Source organism: Hyperolius riggenbachi, chromosome 4 (assembly GCF_040937935.1).
Source record: "Hyperolius riggenbachi isolate aHypRig1 chromosome 4, aHypRig1.pri, whole genome shotgun sequence".
In the NCBI taxonomy this organism is placed as follows: domain Eukaryota; kingdom Metazoa; phylum Chordata; class Amphibia; order Anura; family Hyperoliidae; genus Hyperolius; species Hyperolius riggenbachi.
This window is the reverse complement of record NC_090649.1, coordinates 448,896,039-448,907,743: the sequence shown is the minus strand read 5'-3', so window position 1 is coordinate 448,907,743 and position 11,705 is coordinate 448,896,039. Positions and strand designations below refer to the sequence as shown.

Genomic DNA, 11,705 nt, shown 5'->3' with positions numbered 1-11,705 from the left:
CTCTTCAATGATCCGATTCGAATCATCCGGATCATTGAAAAGATCCGAACTTCCCATCTCTAGTACTGAGTGATCGAAGCCGCTGGTGTATAGAATGCTTGTCCCGGAGGCCGGCCCCTCTCTTACTCTCCTCCCTCCCTGTCCCAAATCTCTATAAATATGACTGGAGCTCTAGAGCCATTCTACTACTCTAGCCATTCATGCCACCGGTGTGCCCAGGCTGCAGAGAGGTCCATGCAGGCTCACAGCCCCGGACAGCGAGCACTTATTGCCCCCGCCGGGCAACTCTGAAAACTTCTGAGAAAGTTGCTCAGCGATCGCTCGCATGCGCACAGCCCCACTCTCACAGCTGCTGCCGGGAGATCGCTTCCAGCAGACACTAGTGAGCACCCGGGCACCATGGTGGACAGGGGTCCCCTGCTGACCTCAGCCATCATCTTCTACCTGTCCATAGGAGCGGCCATATTCCAAGTGCTGGAGGAGCCCAACTGGAAGAAAGCCACCAAGGACTTCGACGAGAGCAAGAGCAAGATCCTGGACAAATACACCTGTTTGACCCTGAAGGACCTGGAGGAAATCCTGGAGGTAAGCTGCTGTCTCCTGGCTGCAAAAACTCTAAACTAAAAAGTTTGTCTTAACTTTTTTTTGAAACTTTTTTTTTAGGTTGTGGCAAAAAAACAAAAAAGTGAATGTAAAGTCATTTTTCATTAAAAAAAAAGCGCACTTAGAAGATGCTAGATACCACCTGATGCTACTGTGCACCCCCACATCTCCTGACCTGTGCACTCAATAGCCCCCCTGACATGTGTGCCCCCAAATTCCCCCACAAGTAACTTTTAGATGCCTCCTTCCTTGCCAACCTGATAGGACATTTTTCATATTCTCAATTTTAAATCAAAAAGTTATTTTAAAAAGGGGGGGAAAAGTTAATTTGCATGCCACAGCTGGATCTTTACCCCCCCACACACACACTTATCATTTTTTTTTATTTTTTTGGGGGGGGGGGGGGGGAAATGCTTTTTGTTACTTTATACACTTTGCAGCTTCCTAGCATGCTTTAGAGTACATGTTATGTTCTTTCAGCAATACTTTCCCCTCCAAAAGTCAGGAATTGACCAGTAAAGTTTGAATCTCATTAGGACACACAGCCCATTTGTTAGAGAAGGCAGTGTGTCTTCTGCAGGGTGGGCCTGAGGGGAGGTTTGGAGGGCCTAGGGGTAGCTGTCTGACGCAATCATGTCGGTAGCTCCCCATACAGCAGTCACTTTCATCACTCGCTAACTGACTGCTTCACACGCTGCTCACTCCCTGTCTGGAGGTAGTCTTGTTTTATGAATAAAGTTGTGATATTGCGGAGGTATCTGTGGTTGGTTTGCGTTGTGCTTCTTACACTTACACTTTTTTTTTTTATTATTCATTTTTATTTTTTTTAGTACTAGTTTGCGTATTTTGGAGCTATGTGGGAGTTTTATAACTTTATTCGCTTGTGTTGCTTATTTCACTGGGCTGTGCACATTTGCCGCCTTACAGTAAGCTCTGTCCCTAAGCATGATAAATGGCTTCCTCTTATTACTTTCGCAGGGAAGGCATGCTGGTGCCACTAGTTTGTCACTACCTCAATGGGGAACTTTGCTCATTTTTCTAGTTCTGTAGTAATTTCTTAATTTTTTTCCCCTGAAACTTTTACTTAAAGAGAATCTGTATTGTTAAAATTGCACAAAAGTAAACATACCAGTGTGTTAGGGGACATCTCCTATTACCCTCTGTCACAATTTCGCCGCTCCTCGCCGCATTAAAAGTGGTTAAAAACCGTTTTAAAAAGTTTGTTTATAAACAAACAAAATGACCACCAAAACAGGAAGTAGATTGATGTACAGTATGTCCACACATAGAAAATACATTCATACACAAGCAGGCTGTATACAGCCTTCCTTTTGAATCTCAAGAGATCATTTCTGTGTTTCTTTCCCCCTGCTGCTATCTTCCACTGAAGTGTCAGGCTGTTTCTTCCTGCAGAGTGCAGACAGCTCTGCCTGTATGTAATTCCTCAGTATGTGAAAACCCAGCCAGCTCAGAGGGGGATTTATCCAGCTTGTAAAAGATAAGAGAGAAGCTGCCCTAATCTAAATAATACACAGGCAGTGTGCAGAGAGGGGCCTGGAGGGGGGGAGATGCATCTCAAAATCACAACACTGAAGAACTTGGCAGCCTTCCAGACACAGGCCTGACAAGTCTGACAAGAGAGAGATAAGTTGATTTATTACAGAGATGGTGATAGTAGAACGTGCTGCAGTAAGCCAGAACACATTAGAATAGCTTTTGGAACTTGTAGGATGATAAAAAACAGGATGCAATTTTTGTTACGGAGTCTCTTTAAGTTACTTGTCTGTCTGTGGCTTGTTTTGTGGTTGTAAAGCTATTCCGAGGCATGCAATATTTGTAGCTTCTAAAACCTATCTACGACACGATTTTTATGGGTTTTTTTTGTTTTTCTTGTTACATTGTTTAACAAAGCCTTGTTAAACGATGTTGCGCAACACAACCACCTGCACTCATCTTTAAACAACCGTCACAACGGATCTGACTGGCATTGCCAAAGTTCCAATCGCGCAAAAGTACAGCGGTGGTACTCACTGCAGAAGATAGATCAGGGAATGAGTGTTCATCGAATTGCAGGTCTCCAAAAGTTCCCCTTTCCATCTTCGGCAGTCTTCACATAAGGTTTCGCTTAAAGAGAATCTGTATTGTTAAAATCGCACAAAAGTAAACATACCAGTGCGTTAGGGGACATCTCCTATTACCCTCTGACACAATTTCGCCGCTCCTCGCCGCATTAAAAGTGGTTAAAAACAGTTTTAAAAAGTTTGTTTATAAACAAACAAAATGGCCACCAAAACAGGAAGTAGGTTGATGTACAGTATGTCCACACATACAAAATACATTCATACACAAGCAGGCTGTATACAGCCTTCCTTTTGAATCTCAAGAGATTATTATTTGTGTGTTTCTTTCCCCCTGTTCTCATGCACTGAAGTTTCAGGCTGCTTGTTTCTTCCTGCAAACAGCTTTGCCCTTGTCTGTAATTCTTTAGTATGTGAAAGCCCAGCCAGCTCAGAGGACGATTTATCCAGCTTGTAAAAGATAAGAGAGAAGAGAGAAGCTGCTCTAATCCTAAATAACACACAGGCAGTGTGCATACAGGGGCCTGGAAAGGGGAGTTCATAGCAGAACCACAACACTGAAGAACTTGGCAGCCTTCCAGACACAGGCTGACAAGTCTGACAAGAGAGAGACAAGTTGATTTATTACAGAGATGGTGATAGTAGAACGTGCTGCAGTAAGCCAGAACACATTAGAATAGCTTTTTGAACTTGTAGGATGATAAAAAACAGGATGCAATTTTTGTTACGGAGTCTCTTTAAGGATTGCGGCCGATCGTTTTGAATGACCGCTTTAAGAGTGATCGCTGTACAGACCTTGTTGCTTGTCTATAAGCTGCTGTTTTAGGGAGAGAGGAGGGGAGCATGACGCGCAATGAACAACAATGTGTCCATTTTTGGGTTATGATCAAACATAATGGCTTGTTTACCGTCGTGGAATAGCAATATGGATATTTTGCCTGGTACACACCATGCAATTTTTCTCATCATATCAAGGGAAAGAATTTCCATAGTTTGATAACTTCCGGCATGTCTAATCTGCTTCAGATCCAGATTCATCAAGTACTGATCTCAAAAATCGATCCCTTTCTCAATCAGAAGCAGATTGGACATGCTGGAAATTCTCAAATGACGGAAACTTCCTATTGATCTGACAGGAAAATTTGCTGGTTTGTAACAGCCCTAATGTCTAGTACGCTGCATGCAATTTCCCATCAGACGGGTCTGGGGGCTCGTTCACACTATGGGCGTTTTTGCCCTTTTTTCAAGTGCAAGCGAGAGTTGGTATTGAGGGGGGGGGGGGGGGGGGGGGGGGGGGGGAATGCTTTATAAACCGCAAAACGATTGCATTTGAAATTTCGATTTTAGATGTGAACAAGGCCTAATCAATTGTTTCTGACAGGTCCAATCTGATTTTCAACCATTTTTCTGATCAATTTTGTATAAATGATCTGAAAAATTATCAGAAAATCGTTTAGACCTATTACTGACAGGAAATTGCATGGTGTGTATCAGCTCTGATATTTTAACAATGGATAATCACAAACGATCGCCTCGATCCATGAAGATCTAGTGGCTACAGGTAGCGTAATGGCTGTAGCAGAAACTGTTTTCTGTCAGGTGGGCTAAGGTGTCTGTAGCGGAGTCAGGCGTCAAATCCGCCAGCACCTGAAATCTCTATTCTTCAAGACAATTGCTATTGTGTTCACAAGCAGTGGGAGGTCCAGGGTAACACCTGTTGCACCTCCCCCTCCCATTATAGGTTTAAGGATTACTGATTGGCCGAGCATCCATGCTCCTCTGCATCTTCTAGATTGCGGGTCACCATCTGGGTACTCAGTAATGATGTACTCTGTGACGATTGTCTGGTTGTCAGATGTGCGAATCACAACCAATTAAAGCGGACCTGCACTCAAAACTTCCTTTATGGTCTAAAAGATAAGCAACAGCATAACCTTTTTAAACAAAAACATTTTTGTTACAGCTAATACAAATCCTACAATAAATCTGCAGTGTCTACTTCCTGCTTTCCATGAAGCAGACCAAGAACATCCTGTGTTTACACAGCTGAGAGATCAAATTACACTTGTGATTAGACAGGCTAAACTTTCTCTATATACATACAGGGTGCAGTTCTCTGTTTTCATTCAGTCCTTAAGGTGCATACACACATCAGACTATAGTCTTTGAAAAATGAAAGATCACAGACCAATCTTACCACCCTTCATGTAGTATGAGAGCCATACTCTACACAGTCTTTCCTATGGAGCTGAACTCCACATCAGAAAAAAATCTTTGCAAGATGCTGCACACACAGATGCTGTACAGACACAAAAGATCAGTATCTGCAAAAGATCTGTTCCTACCAAAAATCCATTCCTGCAAATTGCAATGATAGTCTATGAGATCTGCAGATCATCATACACACATGATTTAACCACTTGAGGACTGCAGTGCTAAACCCCCCTAGTGACCAGGCCATTTTTAGCTAAATTGGCCACTGCTGCTTTAAGGCCAAGCTGCAGGGCCGCACAACTCAGCACACAAGTGATTTCTCCCCCCCCCCCCCTTTTCTCCCCACCAACAGAGCTCTCTGTTGGTGGGGTCTGATCGCTCCCCCCCCATGTTTATTTTTTTTAAATAAATATTATTTTTTTTCTAAAACCCCCTGTTTCTTTAAATTTATTCCCTCCCTCCCTCCCCACAGCCGGCCAATTATGGCGATCGGCTGTCATAGACTTCTGCCTATGAGAGCCGATCGCTCACTTGTCCCCCATGGGGACAGCCGTGTCACACGGCTGTCCCCAGTGCAGCGCTGCTGCTCATCGCAGCGCTGCACCAAGTAAATAGACGGCGTAATCGCCGGCTAACAGTCTCCCGAGCGGCAATAGCCGCTCGGAGACCGAAGGCGGGGTGGAGCTCCGCCCTCCGAGCATGAGATGCGCGCGCACCATGCGCGCGATCTCATGCTAAACAGAGCCCCAGGACTTTACGCCAATTGGCGTTAGGCGGTCCTGGGGCTGCCGCCGCGGCCACGCCTACTGGCGTGACGCGGGCGGCAGAAGGTTAACTGACATTCATCTGCAGATCAAGCAATCATCTGCAGATCTGAAAATCCATCCTGGTGGATCTGATCTGCAGATGAATGTCAGTTAAATCATGTGTGTATGATGATCTGCAGATCTCATAGACTATCATTGCAATTTGCAGGAATGGATTTTTGGCAGGAACAGATCTTTTGCATCCAGTGTAAGTTCATCGGCTTTCCCCTAATTTGGCCCTAGACCAGGCATGGGCAAACTTGGCCCTCCAGCTGTTAAGGAACTACAAGTCCCACAATGCATTGCAGGAGTCTGACAGCCACAGTCATGACTAATAAAGGCAAATGCATTGTGGGACTTGTAGTTCCGTAGCAGCTGGAGGGCCGCGTTTGCCCATGCCTGCCCTAGACTACGATACATACACTACATGATACATAATCCAAGGTAGGCAAGGAATCGCACACCAGCAATGAGGTGCTGGATCAAGACATAAACCATAAAAATCCAGAGGATCCGCTCACTCAGTGTACCAAGTCCATTTAAATTAGACATGGTGACACAAATCCTTTCCATAGACAAACGATTCGTTTTGGGGCCCCATGGGTTTCCTATATGACTATATATGAGGGACAGTTGGTGACAATATTCTCTGTACAACGCTATATAAATACTAAATAATTTGTCTCACTCCATAATCTCTGCAGATTCATGGCAGCTGCAGCCTCCACCTAATCTGTTTTGGCTGGAGCTCCCCTTTACATACATGTTTGGCTGACGTGCAGCACTTTCTGCATAATTTGGAGGTTGTGACATTGCTGATGTCATTGGGTGATCGGCTGTTTGTGACACACAGTGATGTCACCTCTTTCCTCACCCCGCCTCCTCATACCTTCACAACAGCAGCCAAATGTTTTGTTTGTCTATCAGCAGCAGCTGCAGGTATCGGGCCCGGTGAGTCACCCAGATTGCTGCTCAGCCAGACTTTGGTCTCAGTAACTGAAAGTTCCTTCACTTTCTGCAGACCATTGTCGCCTTCTCAGCAGTTTTCGCTCTGCGTGAGTGGCAGCTGTGGCGGGCGATTGTCAGCTGTGCCCAGAGCTGCCTCAGATAGGCTGACTTGTGTGATGAAATCTGTTTCGCTGTAGCCACGGCTTCTGCATGGCAGATCAGAATGCACATTGGTAACGGAGGTATATGCTATGCAGTGTCTGCAAGGCTGGTTTACTAACCATGAAGCCCCCGACCAAAATGTATCCGGGGGTCTGTCGGGTCCCCCCCAACCAAAAAGCGGCATTAGGGGCCCATTGTTGCAGCCGAATTTCACCCCAGGGCCCCTGAGCCGGCTATCGTCCCTCCCCCACCAGATCACCCCCCCCCAACCTAACTGGTTTCCCCCGGAGCCCCTGCAATGTCTTTGTTAGTGTAGTATCTCACCTGTCCCAGTGGAGGGTGCCCCTCTTAATCCCTTGGCTTTATTGCAGAGTCCCGGGGGCGCACAGTTAAGTTGGTGGGGCACTTTAGGGACCCCTACAGGCTCTGGGGCAATTGCCACCTTTGCCTTGATAGAAGCGTCGGCTCTGAGTGTTTGTAGCAGACTACATGTTACGTTTGATATAAGCATCAAATCTAAAGCTGGACATTAGTTATAGATTTATTTATTTTTATGATTGATCCATCGAATTTTAATTTTTGAATCAAGAGATCAGAGAATTGATACATGTGTTGGCTGTGCGATCGATCAAAAATCAATGTTTGGCCAGATGATCGCATTGGAAAACCCTCAATTGGTCATGTCAGAGAATTTCAGTCAAATTGTACTGAGATTGGCTGGTTTTTTGATTGCTCTCCTTGCTTCTTGACAAAGTGCTTTGGCAAGAGCAAGCAACGATCGAAATGCACGTAGATCCGTATTATGGTGCCTATTAACGGTACAATTTTTCCTACAGATTCAATCTTTTGACGCAATTTGAACGATCACAACTAATTGGAAGGCAATTATCAACTGTTCCCATTAGCAGTACGATTTTAAAAAGGCTTTTTTACGTTCAAATTAGATCATAAAATCCAATTTTCTAATCCATATCGTTTTCCTTTTCCAGTCGACCAAAAAATCGTTTCACATCGATTTGCTCCACGCACAGTTATCTATATAATTTGATCATAAAACTCACTTTGAAAGATCGAATCTGAAGGAGAAATTGTACCCTCTATATCAATATTCCACTAAAAAATGCCAGATATCGCTTCTAGTCCTGTGGCAAATTTTGAATACTCTATTCATAAAGTTAGATACTTCAGTAGGAGCCATTGCCATTAGTAACGCGGCCCTGCTTTCTGCAGAGTATCGGCTGTTTGGTGGTCGTTGCAGACTGTTCAGAGTTCAGACTCCTCGGGCAGGTGTGTGATCTCGTTCCTCCATGTGCTCTGCTGCGGTGAGGACAGGCTCGAGAATGTTGTGACTTTACTGGCCAAAAACTGAATCATCAGCGGCGTTTACTCCTTCTTGCATCAGCTGCTGAAAGAACTTTGCAAAGTGATTTTGAGTCTGAGCTTCTCAGTGGGCTTAAAGTCAAACTCTGAGCGCAGATTGTAAAGAGATGGAGGCACTAAACTGCATTAAGTAAAATTACGTACGTAAAGCGGGGCTCTGAATCCTCAGTTTATGAAACCACTGACTTCGACTCCAGGTAACCAATATTGCTTCAACTCCACAGCCCTGGCGTAAAGTCTTACACACGATGTGTAGAGCAGAATGGCATGCATGGAGAGTGCATACAGCCCCAAGTCGCCAAGCTATTGCACTGCAGAAGTCTCATTTGATGTCAAAATGGCCTGCCTGTGTCTCGCACATGAACACACTGACAGAAGTGCACCATGTACTGCACAAGCTGTAGTGTCATGTCTCATTGATGACCCCTGTGGCGGAGGAGAGTAGTGCAATGCGACTCTCCACGGTAAGTGTAAAAGGGGCCTAAGGTAGTTTATTTTTATATTTGGCTTATCAATGAGCTTTTACATTGGGTGAAAAAAGATTTCAGTTCCCAAGTTCTGCATGGGGTTTATTGTCCTTTGTGCATCAGACGGGCTGCAGATTTTGGGGCGGGCACAAATGGCCCTTTCCTCCCATTGTCTTAAAGCATTATGGGCTCAGATGGCTGATTACTGCAAGATATGGCCACATTTATCTGATCTTTTTTTGGTTAGTTTTGTGCAAACTGGCGGGGGGCAAATGTTGCCTAAAATTAGGTGTACTTATGGAAACCTCACCACTGCCTGCGGCTGCCTTCTGTCCCTATATGGTCAGGCGTGTTCAGTATAGGTATCATAGGTGTCCCCCTAGTACAGGTAGCCAAGGTGTGCCCCCAGCATAGATGTATCCACCCCCTCCAGTATAGGGCATTGGTGGCATGAAGGCTATGTAGTTTCTTGCTGCCTCCCCAATTACAGATCCGCTGCGCCCGAAGAGAGAAGAGCAGCACACAGGAACTGTGCTGCACACTTCAAATACAGGAAATGAGTAATGACCTCACTTCCACATCTGCAGTGTACTCCATGGTTACTGTGTTGCTCTCCTCTCTGTTTACATTGCCACTGATCTGAGGTCTGGGTGTGAGTGATGGGGAGGCAGCCGCAGCCATACAAGCCACAGACACGGCTGCCCCTGGCACCATGGGAGGCTCCAAGCAGCTGCATGGTTGGCCAAGGCGGAGCAGCGCCCCTGTATATGGTCACATTGTAGGAGTCCTCTGGAATATGATGAGCTACTCCAACGTTGTGCTCATTTCTGGGGTACGTATTGCGACAGGAGCACTTGTCAACTTGGCGTGAGAAGCTCATGGCTTCACACAGAGGCCTCTGTCACCACTTGGCCAACAATCGCAGCTCACTCCTCCAGGAAAAGTCTCACTGGCTGGTGTAGCTGATGAAGCTCACAAACAAGTGGAAGAACCGGTTCCCTAACTTGGAATATTAGTCTTTGTCTGACTCAGCACTTGTATAACAAGGCCTCTTAAGTGGTGTGGTGCGTACCAATGTTTTCCTACTTTTCTGGCTTGTTTTTTGTTTTGCTGGCTTTGAACTTGGACGATCTAATTCTTTCTCTTTCTGTTTCAAGTTTGAACAGCTGTGGGCTTGAAAGCCTCCATTGTTTAGTAAATTGCTCGGTTTAGTTTGTAAATTGGATTTTCTGTATTGGCTTGGAGACATCTCTGGGCATTGGCCAACCATAGACTTGTAGATGCCTGAAGGAAGAAGAGGCTGGGTGGGGCATCTTCTGTCCTTGAACCCGGTGGCACTTTGCGTCAGAACTTGTGACTCATGTGATAGAGGCTATTGATGGGAAATAAGGGATTAAATCTATTGTGCGGAACAAATTAGAATTTCTCTGCACATTAACAAAGGATTCATTCCAATAGTCTGAATCATTCATGACAGCTTTTGGGGAGGACCTGCCCCTTTGTTGTCTGCCATCTAATCGGGCATCCAATGAGGTGATTAAAACAAGCAGACTGACTGCTACGAATAAGTCTGCAAGGAACTTGCCAATCGGGTACTGCCCTGTAGTTCTAACTACCACTTGAAATAATAGTTCCTGATTATTGTAGGTGACAGTTTTAGGCCTTCTTAAATGGCTGTTCCCCTTTCATCATCTCCTTTAGTTGATGGGGTAAAACGTTCTGGACCTATTGCTCCTAGTTGCCAGCTGAACTCTGGTCCACTCTTAACCACCACCGGCAATAGCTGACTCCATTCCAATGCTTGGTATCATGACTCCTCCCTCTGCCTTACTTTCTATAATTCTTTGTTGCTGGATAGGTGGAGCTGTTCTTGTTCCACCATGAGAAGATCTGCTGGAGAAACTATGACCACATCTAATCCAGCTTTTTGAGAACAATAAGGGTAAAGCAGTGCCCAGGGGTTTATAAAACTCCATGCATACTGGCTCTACATACTCTGACACTCTTATTGGCCTGAGGAAGCGGGCTTAGACCAGTAAAATGCATTGCCTGTGCAAAATAATTCCTTTCCATATGAGAATGTCCTTACTGAGGTAAGCCACCTCATTTATCATTTTTACTGTTTTTTTTTTTTTGTTTTTTTTTTGGTTTGCTTTTTTGTTTTGTTAGCTCAGTTTTATAAAACCCTGGGAGCTTTACCCTCATTGTGCTTCAAAAGAAGCGCGCACCACCAGTTCCAGTTCTGGGACACCCCGAGCGGAGACAGGCTTGTTATCTCCACCTGTGGCCGGTTGCCCCCAGCAACCCACCTTTGTGAGTAGCCCTTTTATCATTGTTTTCAGTGTTCCTGACATACTACACTATTTGAGCTCCCAATTTTTGTTTTGTCTCTTCTTTCCACAGTGTTCCGACACCCCATCCACTGCAGCTTCTTGAGAAGGTCTAATTTTTTACTTGAAATCTCAGAATTCTTAAGATGAATTTATTAGATCATTGTGATTGGAAAGATTAGACAGATTCTACTCAATTGTCCCCTACTGCACTCTTGCAGCTCTCTTACCCCTTTGTTCCTGCTTGTTTAGGACTTCTGCTACATGCATTTTGAGTAGCCTTCCTCCGCTGGCACCTGTTGCATTTTCCACTAGACCTCGTGTTTTCTCTCCCTTCTGAAGTCTTTCAGACAGGATGCAATGGTTGAACTCTCCAGCATCCACCAAGTGAAATTCTAGGTTTCTGTGTGGTTAGACATTTTCCATAGGATCAGAGTTGTCTTGGCGGCATCTATAATTTTTGCTTTTTGTCTAGAACTGGAAACTTAGCACTATTTCCGCACCTTGCCATCAGCTCACAACATGCCACCCAAGGTGCACTGCTGAGTATTGAGCTTTTTCTTCCTAAAGACTGTTGTTCTTGGCCGTCAGCAGAAGACTCTTCAGCAGGTCCTGCTCGGTGGATGTGCCAACAGGGCTGTCGCATTGTTTGACTTTGCTAGCGCTACTGGGAGATGGAACCGGGTCAACTTGCTCCTCATTGTTAGGAGAGGCGAG

The 11,705-nt window shown here is 45.1% G+C and overlaps 1 protein-coding gene across 1 annotated transcript in view; it reads left to right on the top strand.

Annotated features, from left to right (window-relative positions):
- The first annotated feature begins 210 nt into the window (after nt 1-210).
- Nucleotides 211-11,705, top strand: part of KCNK5 (potassium two pore domain channel subfamily K member 5) — a 56,599-nt gene continuing 45,104 nt past the window's right edge. Inside the window, exon 1 of the mRNA XM_068233440.1 lies at nt 211-585. Within this exon, the coding sequence (XP_068089541.1) occupies nt 400-585 (186 nt within the window). The 5' untranslated portion in view covers nt 211-399. The remainder of the gene's footprint in view (nt 586-11,705) is intronic.